This window comes from Nelusetta ayraudi, unplaced genomic scaffold (genome assembly GCF_046127955.1).
Source record: "Nelusetta ayraudi isolate G7.1 ecotype Tasmania unplaced genomic scaffold, CSIRO-AGI_Nayr_v1 ptg000135l, whole genome shotgun sequence".
Taxonomy (NCBI): Eukaryota; Metazoa; Chordata; class Actinopteri; order Tetraodontiformes; family Monacanthidae; genus Nelusetta; species Nelusetta ayraudi.
This window is the reverse complement of record NW_027466185.1, coordinates 16,556,381-16,575,213: the sequence shown is the minus strand read 5'-3', so window position 1 is coordinate 16,575,213 and position 18,833 is coordinate 16,556,381. Positions and strand designations below refer to the sequence as shown.

The 18,833-nt window shown below is 41.9% G+C and overlaps 2 protein-coding genes across 4 annotated transcripts; both read left to right on the top strand.

Moving 5' to 3' along the window:
• The first annotated feature begins 796 nt into the window (after positions 1 to 796).
• On the top strand, positions 797 to 3,262 carry LOC142876995 (cytochrome c oxidase subunit 6B1-like). Its single transcript, XM_076011295.1, has 4 exons — positions 797 to 861; positions 1,372 to 1,488; positions 2,750 to 2,850; positions 3,100 to 3,262. Exons 2-4 carry the CDS (start codon positions 1,383 to 1,385, stop codon positions 3,151 to 3,153), a joined length of 261 nt encoding a protein of 86 aa, XP_075867410.1. The 5' UTR covers positions 797 to 861; positions 1,372 to 1,382; the 3' UTR covers positions 3,154 to 3,262.
• A 1,378-nt stretch (positions 3,263 to 4,640) lies between these two features.
• Positions 4,641 to 18,742, top strand: LOC142876993 (solute carrier family 2, facilitated glucose transporter member 1-like). 3 transcript variants are annotated; one of them, XM_076011294.1, is made up of 12 exons: positions 4,641 to 4,912; positions 5,431 to 5,557; positions 10,916 to 11,017; positions 11,166 to 11,326; positions 12,400 to 12,640; positions 12,774 to 12,936; positions 13,816 to 14,003; positions 14,783 to 14,887; positions 14,981 to 15,079; positions 15,968 to 16,171; positions 16,661 to 17,025; positions 17,207 to 18,742. In XM_076011294.1, exons 2-11 carry the CDS (start codon positions 5,546 to 5,548, stop codon positions 16,976 to 16,978), a joined length of 1,593 nt encoding a protein of 530 aa, XP_075867409.1. In that variant the 5' UTR covers positions 4,641 to 4,912; positions 5,431 to 5,545; the 3' UTR covers positions 16,979 to 17,025; positions 17,207 to 18,742. The 3 variants fall into 3 exon arrangements, with proteins under 3 accessions (XP_075867409.1, XP_075867407.1, XP_075867408.1); XM_076011292.1 differs by having other exon boundaries at positions 16,661 to 18,742; XM_076011293.1 differs by having other exon boundaries at positions 4,641 to 4,926; positions 16,661 to 18,742.
• The last annotated feature ends 91 nt before the right edge of the window (positions 18,743 to 18,833 follow it).

Genomic DNA, 18,833 nt, shown 5'->3' with positions numbered 1-18,833 from the left:
AGTAGAACTGACTGAGAAAGCCATCTCTATAATTTTCTACATGATAACAGTGTGAAGTGTGATGATGAACTAAAACATAAACAAGTTGGATGATTTCCTGATTTATTTATTATATTATAATATTATTAATAGTTCATCGTGTGTGTGTGTGTGTGTGTGTGTGTGTGTGTGTGTGTGTGTGTGTGTGTCTTCATGTGAGGAATTCAAGAGTAATTTAGCAGATTCAATGTGTAAATTTTAGTATAAAGCAGTCATAGGAAAATTGTATTAATAATGGAAAAAACAATGTTTTTCTTCTCCCTACACGCCCCAACTGTAACTGGCAGCACAAGCCAGATGAGAGCGGATGAGCATGACTCACACTAATAATAGGGAATACGTTGTAACCACATTAGGAGGATCTGTTACAGGAGAGAACAGCAGGCTGGAGGAGGCCCAAAAAATACACCTGATTAGATGGGAGTAAAAAAAATACAGCTGGACAGGGGGAAACAAGGCAAAGCACAACAAAAGAAAAAAACAAGAAAATTTAATTAAAAAAAAAAAAAAAAAACATTCACTAATATTCACCAAAGAAACTAATCGTCATGATGATTGAATTTTAGTCATTATTATTTATAACTATTTCTTTTCAAGTTTTTGAAAGTTGTGTCATATTTTTTTCTGAGCACAAACATGACCTGTTTAATATGACAGTATTGTACCTCGTCAACACTTCCAGCAGGTGGGAGTGTTTCTCTTCTAAACAGCCTCTCTTAACCAGGGATATACTGGCTTCCCAACATGCATTGCGTAAAGGCATCGCTTTGGATGAGAAGATACCGAAGGGCTGTGGTAATATCGGAATTTCTGTGGCAAAAGGTACTGTTTTGAATTTACAGTGTGATTTATTTATTTTTTCTTAAATTCATTAATTATTTTATGGGGGAGATGATGAGTTGTCTGATGGTGCTTTCGCGTTTGTCTCAACAAATTCAGAGTCGCTTATGAGCTGATGTCCGCCCGTCAGCTGACTGCGGCTTAGCGACATTGGAGCCTTAAATATACAGTCCATTTTAACCATTTCATGTTACGGTTACAACAGTCGTTATCGTTCTTAAGTGGCCTCAGGAAATTTTATTCAAATGTTTTCAACCGTAGTGGCCTCTAATAAACAATATCGACGTGTTGATGAAACTTCCATTTCAACGCTGAGGGAATAAAGTTAGAAATGAAATAAGTCAGGGACTTCAAAACTTTAAACAGTGTCATTTAATATTACAGATTGATTTTGGTAAATTAAATTTAAAAAATAAATGTTAACAGCAGCTGTCGTCCTGTGTCTTATGGATTGGAGGGTTATAAATAAAACTCTCATTTCGTCTTTTGCAGATCCAGTAAAAATGTCTGAGCAGATGGAGGAGAAGATCAAGAATTACAGGACGGCCCCGTTCGACGCCCGCTTTCCCAACACCAACCAGACCCGCAACTGTTTCCAGAACTACCTGGGTAAAGGAGAAGTTTTGTCCAAATAGATAACAGTCTAATTCCCTGAAGAAGAAGAAATAAATAAGTACAAATAATTTGTACAACTTTCCCAAGTTCTACTCGTCCGTAGGTTCAAGTCTGGCCAATTTTTATATCCATCTATTTTCAAAACCTGCTTCTTCCTGCACTCGGGGTTGTGGAGGTCTGCTGGAGCCTCTTCCAACCATTCGCTCTCACACACACACGGCCTATTTAGAGTTTCCAAATCACCTCACATGCATTTTTTTTGGACTGTGGGAAGAAGCCGGAGAACCCGGAGAGAACCCAGCAGACACAGAGAGAACATGCAAAAACTCCACACAGAAAAGTCCCAGGCCTGGAATCGAACCAGCAACCTTCTTGCTGCACCACCGTGTTGCTACAATTTTTATATCATTCATATATCAGATGAAAACTAGGTATATTGTTTGTGTAGAATGGGGCTCAGCTGACACCTGACTGACCAAAAGCAACTGAAGTTAAATTGTTCCCTAATGTCGTCCTCTAGCAGACCATGATTTCTAACAATGTTATTAAATGTAAAGAATTTGGGGGGTTTCTTAAAAGGCTTTTGCGTTTCTGAGGAGGACAGTTTAATCAGATTTTGCTTCTTACTTTCATGGTTGTTTCGTGACTTGGGTCCAAGTTTACAAACTTGCTCAGTTAACCTTCATTTTTTTTGTCCATCGTGGATTGTAGGCAAATATCACTGAATCTTTCTGTGCAGCCAACTGCAAAGTTACAAATCCTTATTGCTTGTTTTAAGTTTATTGATATTGATAAACTTCAGACTGTGTATGACAGGTATTGGTCAGTATAGAATGGCTTGTCAGCTGATCTTAGAACAGAATAAACCTTCATTTGTAACATGTTGGGGAAAAGCGCTTCAGATTATCTCTATATCATTTCTGCTTCTGGTCATCTCTACCACAGCTAATGTAGGTTCTTATAGTGCTTTCTGAACCACTTTATTAAACTAAATGCAAATCAAATACTAATAGTTGAATAATTTGTTGATATTTTTATTTCTTTCATTTTTTTTCCTTATTGTAATATATTATATATTTATATATTTTATTAATCACATTATTTTTTAGAATTCAACAGAACACTAACATATATAATGTTTGATGTGCCAAAATATAGAGGCTGTTAAAACATCACTACAGGTGGCTGCTGCGAGCAGGTGGCAAAATCAGCCAATGATTTGACTGTGCTACGTGGAATTCTGTGTTCGCTGCAGATTTCCACCGATGCAGTAAAGCCCTGACTGCCAAGGATCAGGATACGGCTCCCTGTGTTTGGTACCAGCGGGTCTACAAGAGCCTTTGCCCTATGAGCTGGGTGAGTTGCATCTACTCCACGCGCAACGAAGGGACGAGCAAAGAGCCGTTGTTTAAAAAACACAAACACAGCGAACACGGTGCTCAAGGTGTTAAAGCATTACAGTGCTTGGTTGTATTTAATTATATTGTATATCAGCGCTTGCAGAAGATAGCGGCTCAGAACACAGAGCTGCTGATTCAATCAAGCGAGGCCTTTGTTTGTTGACCTCTAAAGATGATAATATATCTCCCTTTTTCTCCTCTGCAGGTTCAGAAATGGGACGAGCAGCAGGATTCGGGTTCTTTCCCTGGAAAGATCTGAACTCTCTCCTTCCTCTCCACCCACTGAACTTTCCTCATCCTTGTATTTAATGTGAAAAATCTGCTCTTTCTGTACAAAGGCAACTGAATAAATTACATTATACTGTGAAGCGTTTTGTCTTTGCTCTTCATCTTATGGAAAACAAAGGGGATGTTTGGGTGCATTGATTTAAACAAGCAGAACACAACAAATCAGGTTTACTTCTGAGCCCCTGGCAGTTCTAAAGGTCAGTTACATGAATATAGATGAAGTTGTTAACTGTAGCAGCTAGCCATTATCCCTTTCACCCATATAGTTGTATGTGGTCAGGTCATCTGGGGACACGTCTAGAAAACAACAGCGCAGATACCAAAAGAAGAGAAAAGTCATTTCTGTTGGTATTTTGGCTGTTATGCCATCCATGCAAGTAGCCTGGATCAACTAAAGTTCTGATGGCTTTGACACTGAATTGAAAGCTTTCTTCAAATGAATGAGGAAACCCTTCAGTTCTTCTACCCCGTGTTTGCTCTGTAAAAAAAAAAAAAAAAAAAAAAAGAATACTGTTGATGAGGAACTGAAACTGAGTCACGTTTTAGCCTCATGACAACGACTTCCAACATGGATTTTTTTTTATGTGGGGAAATGTTTTTCTTTAATCGCTGTTCTCAAACTGTCGATCGTAAACCGTGTTCAAAGTTTGTTAAGGGGAGCGTCTTCTCCAAGAGACTGGCACAGCTGTGTTGTCTGTAGGGAGCTTCAGGAGATCCTTCCTGCCCAGAGCCAACATCACCATCATCACCTTCTACAACTCTAGAACTCTTCCCCACTGTGTGACAGAGAACATTCTGGACATTTCTGCCTGGATTCAATGGAAAATGATGCACTCATGGTTTAGAAGACCTTGCTCATCCCTGCATCTGCACAATTTGACTGCTTTGGTTGTTGGTTGTACATAGATTGATTTGAGACTGAGGTTTGAGTATTTGTACTGTATGTATATATATATATATATATATATATGTGTGTGTATATATATATATATGTATATATATATATATATATATATGTATATATATATATATATATATATATATGTATATATATATATATATATATATATATATATATATATATATATATATATATGTACATATATAAAAGAGAAAAGTTTGTCATTTCTACAAGTTGAGCATCATTTGAGCCAAAGCGCGTGACCGTGTTGCTCTCGTGACGGTGGCGTTGCATCATCATCCGCAGCATCAGCATCAGTCTCCCAGCGGTTCGGCTGTCAAGGTCGCCGGCGAAAGGCATCATGGGTAGCCGAGTGTAGCGCCAAAAGGGAGGGGGTGGTGAGGGGGGTGATCCCACCTAAAACTCACGACCGCCGCGATTCATCCGCGCCATGCACGCATGCGCGCACGCACGCGCGCACGCTTTCGTCACATGACATGACCAAGTAACCGAATAAAGGCGGCGGCTATAATAGGACATGGCCGCTCACGGGATGCGTGGGGCGGTGTCACCGAACGTCACGGAGGGAAGGGCGGAGCAAGGTTACGGCATCGCAGCATCACCGGTGTAGATTGGCGGATGCGGCGGCGTTTGGAAGAATCACACATAGACGAGCGCGTCCGTGCGTGTACGTGCGGCTCTCCGCGTACAGCTGCAACTATAAGACCAACTAGAGGAGAAGAAGAGGGGAAGAGAAGAGGAGAAGAGGAGAAGAGGAGGAGGAGGAAACAGCGGAAGACACTGCGGCAGCTCGCTAGCGCTTCTCTCTGTGAGTCACGACCGGTGAGGTGGCGCAGTCAACAGTCGGCTCTCGTGCGGCATTTTGGACTGTTATTATTATTATTATTATTAGTAGTAGTAGTAGTATTATTATTAGTGCAACTATTTGGGGCTGTAGAGCAGCAGTGAGCTAAAGGTCAGACCCGGCAGAGCGGTTTTGATGAACACTGAGGAGGCGTCATGCATGACCGTTGTTTTTGTTTCTGTCTGAGTGTATGAATAAGATGTGTCTAAATGCTGGAAGCGATAGATAGATAGATAGATAGATAGATAGATAGATAGATAGATAGATAGATACTATCTATCTGTGCCAAGTTGTACTGACGACAAAATTCCAGCTGTGTGGTCGTGAAAAGAATCAGAATCAGAATCAGAAAATAATAACGAGTGAAAGGACGAGGAATGAAAGCTCGTGTGTGCAGATGAGACGTGTGTTCTTTTGTGCCGCGCTGCGCTGCTCCGCGCTACCATGGACAGCGCCTCACGACACCGCTTCCTGTTCTGCAGGCTGTCTGCTCTCGTCTGCGTCCGAAGGCGGCTCCCCCGAACCACCACCTGAAGATCTGCCCCTCCGCCAACCACAAGTTTCAAAGTGAAGCAGCGCGAGAGGAGATCGTAGAAGATGGAGGGACAGGTGAGAGATTCCCTGCTTCGATCACACACGAGCACTGAGGTTCGGTCTGAGTCACTGCGGACCAGTGGAGGAACACGTCGTGTGTCTTGGTGTTGGTACAGTCACGTAGTGTAGCGCTGGAAATTGGACCTTGGCACTTTTCAAGGGTCTTTTAAAGGCATTTTTACTGGGTGTGGTCTCGGTCTGGGACTGGACGGACTGGGGGATTTTCATCCAGACCAGTGGAGACTCAGCCAACACTATAATGACACGATAATAACAGAAAAGAATCCAGCAGCTGCTGTTTAACGCTCTGTTGATGACACCCAGAGTGACACCCTGCCCTCTTATTCCTAGTTCATTGATTTTTGATATATTTTTTTTAATTTTATGTTTTATGAAGCAAAGTTGTTTTTTTGAAAATGTTTCAAAATAGTTGACAAAGCAGCAAAATGTTGAAGAAAATTATTAAAAGACACCTTGCTGAAAAGAGATGTTGCTGTTGCATTTAGAAGCAAACTGGAATTTAAAATTATTCTGTTTTGTTGTTATTTTACTTTATCCATGCTCTCTAGTCTTGATAAGGTCTTGGTCTGGGTTGGTGCCGTCTGGACTACAACACTACAATCACGTCTTGCATTATTTTGTTGTTAAATGCACGTCACTCTTTTCTATCGTAGCTGTTGAGTTGCTTTGTGTAACGCGGAAGTAGACTTGCAGGTATCATATTGGTGTAATAAGTAATGTATGTATGATATTTGCAAGCTTGGGTGATGAGCGCTCTAATCGCAAAGCATCATGGGATGCGCAAGCGCTGATATTGTGATGTTGATGTCGTCGACTGAGTTGGGAAGATGCTCTGCTGACTTGAAGAAAGCTTTATTGTGGCTCTTTTTGATTAGAAAAGTGCATCGACGTAAGTGAGTAGACAATAAACCTCAATTCAAATGTGAAGACCTTCCGGTCTCCCCAGGTTAGTGGACCAGTGGGTGACCAGGAAACCTGACAGTTACAATACCTCTTGATTTACATCCAGAGCAATCAATTGTCACTGGGTGACAAAGGTGTAGCGTTAACACCAGATATTGATCTATAGTTAAACAACATGAGGATTTTTTTTTTTTTCCGGCATGGTGGCTTTGTGATTACATTGTAGTCTATTTGATTGTGTGTGTGATTTCGTGGCAGTTTGTGTATGTTTGTGCTCTGCTGCGAGCCACAGAGGCTCTCCTGCTCTGACCTCTGGTGATGACTATTGACGAGTTTATCAATACATGCCATGGGAGCAGCTGGACTCCTAAATTAAAATTTAGTGACTGTTAAAAATAAAATTCTTTGCACGACCGAAAACAGTTCAATAAATAAATCCTCTCGGTTTAACTACAAAGCTGATGACGAGCTTTGCGCTCTCTCTCTCTCTCTCTCTCTCTCTCTCTCTCTCTCTCTCTCTCTCTCTCTTTGATGTAGGTCAAATACAGTGTGTGTGTCTGTACAGTGTGTGTGTGTTACACACATGCATCGTTGCAGCACTGTAGAGCCGCTTTAACTTATGACTTCCTGCTACGTGCGTGTTGTCGCTCCCTGTGTTGTGTGCATTTGCCTGCATGGCTCAATAAAATGTCACCTGCAGGCTGTGGACAGTGGGGTGGGGTGGGGTTTGGTGGGGAGGGGGATCGGGCAGCGGCTTGATGGGAGGGGGGGTGAGGAAGTCGGGAAACAGCAAAAGGACGTCTGCAGTTGGAGTGAAGCACGTAGACACACCATGATGAAGCTATTTTTGAAGGCAAAACACAACTGGGTAGATCAGGGAGGACACTGAGTGGGGAGCAGTTGGTGTATTGATCTGAGTCACACTTCACTGACAACATTAGTTCACCTCCGAAGCCACCTGTGGGTCTTTATCTGTGATGGCAGATGGCAGAAAATATAATGCGTCCACTTCAGTGTTGTGGGTCTCAAGTGAGTCCCTGGAGCTTCTCTGTGCGGTGGCGCTTCGTCATCATGAACACGGTCGCTATAGTAACTCAGCGCCATTCAGTGAGCAGCAGGCACCTTTAAAACAAAGAGACCATGGTAAAGCTCCAAGGTAAAAGGCTGTATTTTTAAAACAGGCTGCCCCTTCATAGTGATAAACATTTTTGAGTATTATTTTTCCAGCCCAAAAGTATTTGACAAATAAAATGACTGTTTCATTGGAAACAGGGAAAGGTTGGCTTGTCGTTCACCCACTTTTCAGTGTTTTCAGAGTCATTGCAATAAAGAGCTAAACACTGTGGGGCTTCAAAGACACTGATTTGGTTGTAACTTTGCTTTTGTTCAATTCTAATTGAAACACTCCATTTATCTGCTGCTGCTCCGGCTCCTCTGTCACATTTTACCACCCACCGTGGCTCCACCAGTCAAACAGTTTGCCCTGCCCTGTGCCACTCTAATCCCCTCACAGAGTAAGTTCCTTTCCGCAATGTTCACATTGCAAACATGGGTTCGCCTCGCTGACGCTAATTGGGTTCACGATCTGGACAAATCTCTGGACTTCCTGATGTAGTATGATTAATTTACACAGCAAATCATGTTCCAGGGCTGTGGATCCTAAAAACTAAAATCTTCTTGTCCTATCAGGACCTGCAGGAGCTTCACTGTCCAGTCACCAAGTAATGAACCTGCCTTTGGTTTGGAAAAGGTGCGATTGTGACTCATAAAAGTAGCAAACTGAAGTGTTGTCACTTTTAACACTGGATTCCTCGTTACTTTACACTTTTGAAGGCTCCAGATTCTAAATGAAGGCGCGCTTATTGAAAAGTTAGTGGCCATAGCAGCAATATGCTTGTTTTACACACACACTCCTGTTGAAGGAGCTTTTGGCTGCTATCATATGACAGATCATTTCCACTGAGTCACAGTGACTAGACAGAAAAAGGAAGCTGGTCCTGGTTGGAGTGAGGACAAAGGAGGAAGGTGACCCTCGGGACAAACACACCAGAGTGGACGTGCGTGCGCACGCACAGCCTGTTATCTGAAAAGTCATTGGTTTAAAAGCCCCTTTGAGGGAAAGTAAAGAAGTAATCAAATAATTCTCTTGTTATGGTTTTTCAGTATTTTTCCCTTTTAGTGAATTATTCTTTTTTTTAAAATGTCCCATTTGAACTGAATTTGTGTCAAAGTAGAACTCGTAAAAACTCCCTTCTATTCCACTAAAGCAAGTTGCAGTCTCTCTTTTCTAGGCAATTACTTTCCATTCTACTGCTACATCAACATTCCCATTACTTTATTCCTATGATTAAATTACTTTTTAACTTCTTCTATTGTTTTTTTTTCTTACAGACATGTATAGTTGCTTACTTCAAATGCTACCTTTTAAGTTGATGTCTTCATTCAGAGCAAGAAGATCCTACAAAAGCTTTGACAAAAAATACAAAAGTCAATGTCAATTTGCTTTTAATTTTTTTCTCTCCACCTCTTCTTTACTACAAGGACATCTCACTATCCTAATTACGCAGGAACCTCTTGGCGCCTTTGCTTAGTCAGGTGCTAGCGTAGGCCTGGAGTGAAGCAGGCTCTAAAAGCAGCATCTCTAAAGGAAAATGTTCATGTTTACTTGCTGTCATGAAAGAAGACGGACAGTCTAATCGGATTCGCCCCCAGGCTCCGACTCATCCGCCTCCGCTCAGTTATTTTCTTGCGCTCATTAATTCCAGTTTGATCTTTCTGCCTCCCTCTCGTCGTCTGATTGGTCCCTCGCTGGCCACACCCACCAGGCTTTAACAAATCCATAGCAGAGCCTCCTGTGTTGATGCAGTCTGACCTTCTCGTGGTGACGCGGTTGAACCAAGGGCAGCGCATCACCTGAGAGCCGTTCGGATATCAGCACCGTCGCATACAGCAGGGACGCAGTCAGTCTGCGCCGTCAGCACTGGGGCTTTATTACTGATATCAGCACCAACAAAGACACAGTGGCCTACTTTCCCCTGGGGCGGCCCAGCCTGACCTGCCACAGATATTAGCTGCGTTTCCATTACTGCCTTTAATAAAATAAAAGCGATATTTCTAAAGTTTCGACCAAGCACAATTGCGATTTGCAGGTGTTTCCATTGAATGACGAGAATCCGTAATTCTGGTCAAATCTCGGCTCACGAGATTTACGAGAATAACGTTTGCTTTTGTTTATTTACATTTGTTTGCTGTCAGGAATGGTTGTTATATTTTTCTCTTTGATGACTTGTAAAAAACATTCCGTCCCCTCCTCCATCCAATCATAACGCACCATATTCACTGGTCAGTGAACTGGTCACGTCCGCTGACGTGTAAATACGAAAAAGTGTTTCCATGACACTTTTGCGATATCTGTCTATATGGATACGTGTGGGAAAAACCACCTCATGAGAGCGTCAACACCTTTTAGCCATATTTGAGAGTTTTTTCCAAGTGCTGCTTCCATCACCAGTTTTTTTTATTGCCATATTTTGGTTTGCTAGATGTGATTCTAGTGTCTGGATATGGACTCAATGAATAAAATATTGTTTTGGACTCTATAATCTGTATTGACCTCTAAGTTCACCTTGAAGAACTGAACTTAACTTAACCACTGAATTTATTGTTGAATTTATTGCATCAATGTCTGACCTGAGAATACTTGAAGAGACAAAGCTGTTGGCTTTGACAGGTTTAACATTTAAAGGTGACCACTTCAGTGGGCAGCTAAGATAGTTGAGTCATTTTTTTTCATGTTTTTGGTTGCAAAAAGTGTGGAGCCTATCTCGGTTTGCCATTTTCTAAGGGGGGGAAGACGACCAAGACAGAGGAACAGAATCTGACCATTACACATAACTTTCATCTCTGTTTTAAGTTTTTCTTATCATCATCATTAGTAGTAGTAGTAGTAATAGTAGTAGTATTAATTCCATTCCATTCATTTAGATAGTCACTGCTCTTTGCATAGGTTATGGATTTTGTTGAGGCTTGATCAGGGGCAGTATTGATTTTCATTTGTCTAAAATTTCTTCTGTTGGGTTTAGAAAATTAAATCATGAAGTTGTTTGTTCTGCAGAGGATGTACAAAACCTAATAAGATTTCCAGTTGTGTATCTGGGTGCATCATTTGTTTTATGACCTTGTTTATATATAATAATCCAATGCTGAAACTGTGTGTTTATGAATATTCTGAGCATGAAGTCACTGTCTGATATCTGATACTGTTTATGTGTTCGCTGCACAGCCCTGTCTGGCCTCGGTGCCACAATCTTCCTAATGGCTGCAATTACGAAATTCATCCTGGCTCCTGTCGGGTCTTTTTCCTTCCTCGTGGTCCTGAATTTATTTCCGCACTGACATTGTCCCGTTGCCTTTTCTTCCCCTTGTTCTCCCAACACTTTCTCCCTGCAGCAGAAGCAGGTCACCGGCTACCTGCTGTTCTCTTTGGGCACCGCCGTCATCGGCTCTCTGCAGTTTGGCTACAACACCGGAGTCATCAATGCTCCCGAGCAGGTCAGTCAGAATTTGAGAGACCACAACACGGATGGAAGCCAGGGGCTCAATGTCAAAATCTGAAGAGTCCAAATATAAAGCGTGGTTGATTTAAAAAAAAAAAAAAAAGAAAAAAAATTCCCAACTGTTTCTCTTTCCATGCCCTCAGAAACTACGATCTTTCTTCAACGACACCTGGATGGAGCGTTATGGACAGCCAATCAGCCCAGGAGTTTGCACAATTGTCTGGAGTGTTGCCGTGTCCATCTTTAGCGTTGGCGGTATGGTGGGATCCTTCAGTGTGGGAGTCATGGCCAACAGGTTTGGCAGGTAGGAAACACGCGTCTTCAATGAGTTTAGTGTCTCCTCTGTAGTTAGAAGCTACACAACCTGAGTTGTGTTTGTGTGGATGTTGTGAGTACTTTCTTCTTCTTGTTCTCGTGGCTCTGGGCTCTTCCTGTGTGGCTGGGTTGAATCATCCCGAGCCATTAACACCTACTGGCAGGGAGCTTGAGTCTGTGCATCATGTTGAAGAGAGAATGTTGTTCAAAACCCACTTCCATTAAAATGTTTGGTGTGCTATGAAACAACACTCTGCTAATGCATTTGGATTTTCTCCACCTCATCTTGATGACTTTGTGAGAATATTCTCATTCATGTAAGATATTCTTAAATAGTATTTTAAAGTTCACTTGTGATTCTGGACAATAAATGTTTTCCTTAATGAGTCAAAATTCATAGCATATTAATTTATTTAAAAAAATATTTTTTTTTGAAGGTTGGTTTCAAGGTCACCTTGAGTTTCCGGTTCATTTTAAGATGTTAAGGTTCCATATTTGGGTGTGTGTCTACCAGGTGGGCAATGATTAGAGTGCAGTGTGTAGCTCAATGGCCACCAGGTCAGCTGACTACACTCGGTTACTAAACTGGAGCCCCTGGAGACTGTAAATTATACAGAATCGGACAAAATGGACCAAAGGCCCAATTAAATTATTTATTTGCCAGTGACTTAGACAAACAAAAGCACTTTAACCAGTTTGTACAGGTGCCTGCTGATGCATTGATAGTGGATAGAATGCAACCACCTCTGGGACCGAAAATGATGCATTCTGTTGTTTGCAACGGTTCTGGTTTTTGGCAATTCCTCGTTGGTATCCTTTTTAAAACCGGATTGTCCATCCACTTTTATACACAGCCAATGTTTTTCTGTTTTTTGTACTCAGAAACACACATTCCCACACACACTAATTGGCTTGCAGGAAGCAAATTCATTTACAGCACGACAAAAACAGCCCATGAAGTTGAATTATTTGTTTATTTCTGGCACTTCTAAAGTGAATATGCAGTGTGTTTAAAAGCACCTCACAGGTCTATCTTCTCCTTCCCTCTCTGCACCTTCTCAGGCGTCGCTCAATGTTCCTGGTGAACATTCTGGCCGTGATCGGCGGCCTCCTGATGGGCTTCTCCACCATCTGCTCCTCCTATGAGATGGTGATCGCTGGACGCCTGGTCATCGGCTTGTTCTGCGGCCTTTTCACCGGCCTGACACCCATGTACGTGGGAGAGGTGTCGCCCACTCCCCTGCGAGGAGCGTTCGGCACTCTCCACCAGCTTGGCGTGGTGGTGGGCATCCTGATTGCACAGGTCAGCAGTGGGAGTGACAAGACACCAAACTTCATGTATCACTTGCCCTTCTTAATTCCTTACCTCGAGAAAATTGCTGAATGGAACGATGTTGTATGAGTAACACTTTGAGATGGTTTGTTCTTGTCTTTAGGTCTTTGGCCTGGAGGCTCTGCTGGGCTCAGAGAAGCTGTGGCCCCTGCTCCTGGCCATCACTGTCATCCCTGCTGTGCTTCAGTGCATCCTGCTGCCCTTCTGTCCTGAGAGCCCTCGCTTCCTGCTCATCAACCTTAAACAGGAGGAGCAGGCATGTAAAGGTATGAACAGACAACTGCAACGTACCATTTCCTACTGCCACATACTTCTACAATCGCCGCTGCCGTGTTCTCTGCACTAGTAATTACTAACAATCAACGGGTTATTCTCTTGGGTTTTAATTATCCCTTGTGATGTTAAAAAATGCTAATACCAACACTATTACAGTTTAAAGTCCATTATCCAGGAGGTAGCACACACAGATCTTGGGGACAGGTCTCTTATTGCACCAATTTCTGTTTGTTTTTTACTGAAAAACGGACAATAAAGTTTCTATCTGTCTATGAACACATGCAGTCCAAGTACATCAGTGACTAATAGCCACCTCTTGATAATATTACTATTTTAACAATTTTAGTTTAAGTTAACTAGAGGATTTAAGCAGTGAACTATGAAAATAAATACTCATTTTGTGCGCATAAAGAATGGAGGGAGACTCAAACTGCCAGACACTATCAGATGTCAAAAGATCTGCGGAATAAATGAACAGAAAAGATCAAGGAGAAAGCTGGAATAGAATCAGCAATTTCAGGGAGACACAGCGGTGAGATGGGGCGGGTCAGGTCTGATGTTTTTCCTGGCGAGAGAGAGAGAGAGAGAGAGAGAGGGAGAGTCCTTGAACAGGCAGCAGGTTTTGGCATCTGCATAACATGCAGCCTGTCAGGAGGAACTCAGAAGCATTGACCCACTTCTCCCTCACTCGACGCCAAAGATGAAGTTTTGTGGGGTTACATCTTAGATTATGTATGAAGCATGTAACATATGAAACAGGAACGTGACATTTAACCATTTAAGCCCTGTGTAAAGTGCACCAGATTTTCTTGGATGTTTAGACGTGAAAACAAATCCCGCTTTATTCCTGATCATTGTCCCGCCCACAGCGCTGGTGCGTCTGCGTGGCACTGAGGATGTGAGTAAAGACCTTCAGGAGATGAAGGAGGAGAGCGCCAAGATGGCCACGGAGAAGAAGGTCACCATCGTGGAGCTTTTCCGCTCGCCGTCGTATCGACAGCCGCTACTGATCGCCGTCATGCTGCAGCTCTCGCAGCAACTGTCAGGGATCAACGCTGTGAGTCACACACTCATTCACTCACACACATGGCAATGTTAACATTGTTGCACAAAATTTCTCTCCACAGTCATAATGTGGTCACTGTCACAAATAAAACCAATCTAAACATATACTTTACAATAATCTCTTATAAGCACATTTTCCAAGAAAAATAATACAATTAAAAAAATCACAATTCAGAAAATTCAAATGTGTTTTCAAATTCTCACAGAATTTATTCAAAATGACTTTTTACAGCCTTATGTGCAGATTAATCGAATCATCACCTGAACATTTGTTAAATACGTCATCATTTCAAGCTTTGCAACAATCAAAGCGCGCAATAATTTTATAACATATGACAATAGCCTTTTGAGCTTTTTAATTAATAAAAAAAAACACCTCTATACTCCAGTGTAGGCTGCTGTGCTGTTTGGAGGCTTCCATGTTTGCAAGTGTGAAGACACACAACTTTCCATTTCACAGTTTCCCTGAGACAATTTTACTTCTGATTGGTTTGGGAACAAACAAAGGGAACCAAATTAATTTCCATTAGAAATGGGCCTGTTGTCTTCAGAGGTGGGTGTTTACATGGAACATTCCTATTCGCTTTGGACATATAATCCAATTCTAATTGCAATACTTGGCTCCATGCAAATCATTCTGATGAAGTGCGTCCATTACGACACGATTGGAAAACTCACCGCTCCAGAGGAAGTACTGAGTGTCAGAGTCCAAGTCAGGCAGATAGATACAGACACCATGTTGTGTACTGACCGTCCTGTCTGTGTCCTCAGGTGTTCTACTACTCTACTGGCATCTTTGACTCAGCTGGGGTGAAGCAGCCCATCTACGCCACCATCGGAGCCGGAGTCGTCAACACAATCTTCACTGTTGTTTCTGTGAGAGTCGCCACTCTGTCAGCCGCTGCCCGTGTGTCTGCGCTTTGCTCTGTGTGAACTCTGCAGTTTACCGCTCGATCTTGTGTTTGCCAGCTGTTCCTGGTGGAGAAGGCTGGACGGAGAACTCTGCACCTTCTGGGACTGAGCGGAATGGCAGTCAGCGCTCTGATCATGACCATTTCTTTGCTGCTGGTGAGTGCAAATCCTCATGGTTTGATATCCAGTGCTTTCCAGTGCAAGGTTTATGTCACCACTGCCACAAATTATTATAATCTTAGTAGGACTGCTTCAATTTTCAAACTTACTGTTTTGCAAAAAAAGAAAAAATATATATAATTGTTTTCTTGGGCGATACGGTGGCGCAGTGGTTAGCGCCGCCGCCTCACAGCAAGAAGGTCGTGGGTTCGATTCCAGGGCCCGGGCCTGGGACCTTTCTGTGTGGAGTTTGCATGTTCTCCCTGTGTCTGCGTGGCTTCTCTCCGGGTTCTCCGGCTTCCTCCCACACTCCAAAAACATGCATGTGAGGTCAATTGAACACTCTAAATTGTCCGTAGGTGTGCATGTGAGTGTGAATGGTTGTTTGTCTCTATGTGGCCCTGCGATGAACTGGCAACTTGTCCAGGGTGTCCCCTGCCTTCGCCCTAAGACAGCTGGGATAGGCTCCAGCAGACCCCCGTGACCCTGCATAGGAATAAGCGGGTATAGAAGATGAATGAATGAATTGTTTTCTTGATGTTAAACTATATTATATATACAGTTATTTACATGCATTCCTTAACAGAAAAATGATGCAGAGGATCTAAAATTAAAGTTGATGGGATACAAATATCAGAAAAATGTTCCTTAGTAACACACCAAGCATGTAGATGAAGTCTGTCAAACAGAAACAAAAAGCATTTTGTCTGGATTGAACACTTTAACAAGCCTTTTTGTTTTGTTATGCCTTTGTTTTTGGAACATTTATTACGCACTACTACTGTAGAGCAGCTCTGCCTCAGACTGATCATCTTTACAACATAATGTCAGTTAATACACATTCTGAACACATGTCATTTCCTCCCTGTCCATGTATCTGTGCAGAAAGACTTGCCAGCCATGAGCTATGTGGCGATCTCTGCTGTCATGCTGTTTGTGGCCATGTTCGAGCTGGGCCCCGGTCCAATCCCGTGGTTCATAGTGGCCGAGCTCTTCTCCCAGGGGCCCCGCCCAGCCGCCATGGCCGTGGCGGGCTGCTGCAACTGGACGTCCAACTTCATCGTCGGAATGAGCTTCCCGAAACTAGTGGTGAGCAATTACAATTTTCCTGTCAAAAACAGCAGAAAATGAGCCTTGAAACAGCTAAAATATAGTGATGTGCATATCGATATTTTCATTGATATATCGATCACTAATCAGAGTACAATTTTGTATCAATAATTTGAAGGAAATATTTTTATACACTTTTATACACTTTTTACTTATCTATGATTCATATTTAAATTTTATTGCACTGTAAACATTTTCTTTAACTGTTTTTGATTTTTGTGATATGTATATTGTGATTTTTAACTTTTCATTGATTGAAAAAATTAGAAACCAAAAGGTTTATTGATATTGACATCAATATCACAATATCAACCCCACAAAATATTGAATATCATATTGAATTTGAAAAATATGTTATCGCCCATCACCACTAAAATGCTGGACAGTTCTTGATCCAAACTTTTTATTGTCTTGTGTGTTTACCCGTCTGGGATATTAAACATTATTACCCATCTCTATTCTTCCCAGGAACTGTGTGGGCCATGGGTCTTCCTCATCTTCACTGCTTTCCTCATCGTCTTCATCGTCTTCACCTTCCTCAAAGTGCCCGAGACCAGGGGCAAGACCTTTGAGGAGATAGCCAACAGCTTCGGCAGCAGGCCGGCGGCCACCTCCTCCTCTGTTGAGGACCCGCCGCCCAGTGCCAGCGCAGCTGCAACACACCCCTCCTCACCAGTGAAGGAGAAGGTCCCACTGGTGGAGGCGACGCCACCTGCTGCTGCTCCTGCAGCCGAAAGCACTCCGCTGGAGGACAAGTCCAACTCAACAGCGCAGGAGAACGTGTAGAGCACCTGTGGATTGCGTTCAAAGAGTAAAGAGATTACGAACGGAAGGTAAAATATGAAAACAGTTATTTCAGTTGTTGTTGATTATGAAACCTCCAATAGAAAGTGTTCGACCCAACGGGAACAATTCCAATTTTCAAATTTGAAAATGATGTTTGTTGGTTTTTGTTTTTGTTTTTTTAATCTTTCTGGCCAATAGCGTTGTCTTTTCATTTTGTTTCTTCTTCAGATTCCTTCTGATTAATCGTTGCCTCCGAAGATGTGAAATGGAAGCAATCATTGTGTCGTCCCATAGTTTCTATGTAGAACTAAACACTAACTGAAGCAACAGCCAGGAAGATCAGACGATGGTCAAATGTGAAAGTGCGCACTAAGAGAAGGTTTGCCAACACATACACAACTGTGCGCCGCAGCCTTCTGGAGCTGTGTATTGGTCAAGGTCCGTGTCATGTGACCTACACTCCCTGGAGGGTGAATATTGTAGTGCAGCTTTGCAGCCAAATATAAAATTATTTATTAATTAACATTATTATTTTTTTAATGTTCTCCTTTAATTTTCTTGACTCTTAAATCATAGGTTAAGGATTTTTTTTTTTTTAATGAAGCCTCTACATTTACCTGTTGAGGTTTTACACAATGCCAAAGTGAAAAGCTGACCATTATGTGCAACAAAAGCGTGGAAACGTGTCAATATTGGAAAGTAACAGCCACCACTGACCACTTTTATTCAATCATCCAGCTTTTCACACAGCAGCCATAACCTGCTGGGTGAATACAAATCTCCACCAAGACAATAATGAAGGTTCTTTTCCATTTAGTTTCAAACGAGTTCAGACACACTGGACATTCTCTAACAGTGAGTGTTTTCAGTGCAGTGTACACAACTATTCATGATCTCAGTGGTGGCTGATAATGTCGACTTCCCCACAACTGTTTCCAATGAAAGAAAAATCTATTTTTAAACTGAGTGTGGACATTAACTGTGAAAGGTTTGAATCTCTATGAGCCTGCGCTCCTCCAGGCAAACAGAAAGAAGCAGAACAAGGACAGGTTATAATAACCAATGTATTACTGCTGTTGTGTCAAGTTCATGAAAAATTGTGACAAACTCACAGTGGCTGAATTGGTTTACACACACAATCATCAATCACAGCAGGCCAGTGTGCAATATATATAGTTTTACATGATAGAATAGAAAAGTAGTATTTATTTCATGCAATTTTCTTTGCACATATATGAATATAATGCACAGTAACAGGTAGAGAATCTTAATGCTTTCCAAAATAACTATTTATTGATGAGGTAAAGAATCACTACATGCTGTTCAGCTCAAAGTCTCAGCTAAATACTGCTAATACACATGTACTATACTGTCTCTAGATGATCTATAGATGCCTTTAGTCAACATATGAGGCAGCAAAGTGACCTCTGCTAAAGAGCTCACTGTTTATGGAATAGTGCATTTAAATAGATAGTGATTTAAATGAATAGCGACAGCAATTTATCATCTGTCCAGGCTGTTAAGTGAATAGTTAACGGTATAAATTCTGTAATTAATAGCTTAACATCAAGCAAGACAGGAGCTGAGAAGTGACTCATGAAAAATAAAGAAAACAAAGATTGAAGTTAGAAAACAAAGTGCAAATTTGCAGCTTTTAATCGTTGCTTTTCAATTTTTCCCTCATTCATTTTGTTCTGCAAAGGAGAACACGATCTACTGACAGCTCAGAAGAGTTATGAAAAATGGAAAACATACCTAAACCTGACAGGAGAACTGACCTTGGATCAGATCTGAGTGTGTGTGTGTCAGCATCGTAGGATAAATGATGGTTCAAAGAGGTTTTTAATTAACATTT

Bases quoted from the DNA above. Each gene is read 5' to 3' on its own strand.
- LOC142876995 (XM_076011295.1), top strand. From the start codon at position 1,383: ATGTCTGAGCAGATGGAGGAGAAGATCAAGAATTACAGGACGGCCCCG. The intron at 1,489-2,749 runs GTAAAGGAGAAG...TGTTCGCTGCAG, and splicing joins CTGTTTCCAGAACTACCTGG to ATTTCCACCGATGCAGTAAA. The intron at 2,851-3,099 runs GTGAGTTGCATC...TCTCCTCTGCAG, and splicing joins GCCTTTGCCCTATGAGCTGG to GTTCAGAAATGGGACGAGCA.
- LOC142876993 (XM_076011294.1), top strand. The intron at 12,641-12,773 runs GTCAGCAGTGGG...TCTTGTCTTTAG, and splicing joins TGGGCATCCTGATTGCACAG to GTCTTTGGCCTGGAGGCTCT. The intron at 16,172-16,660 runs GTGAGCAATTAC...TATTCTTCCCAG, and splicing joins TGAGCTTCCCGAAACTAGTG to GAACTGTGTGGGCCATGGGT.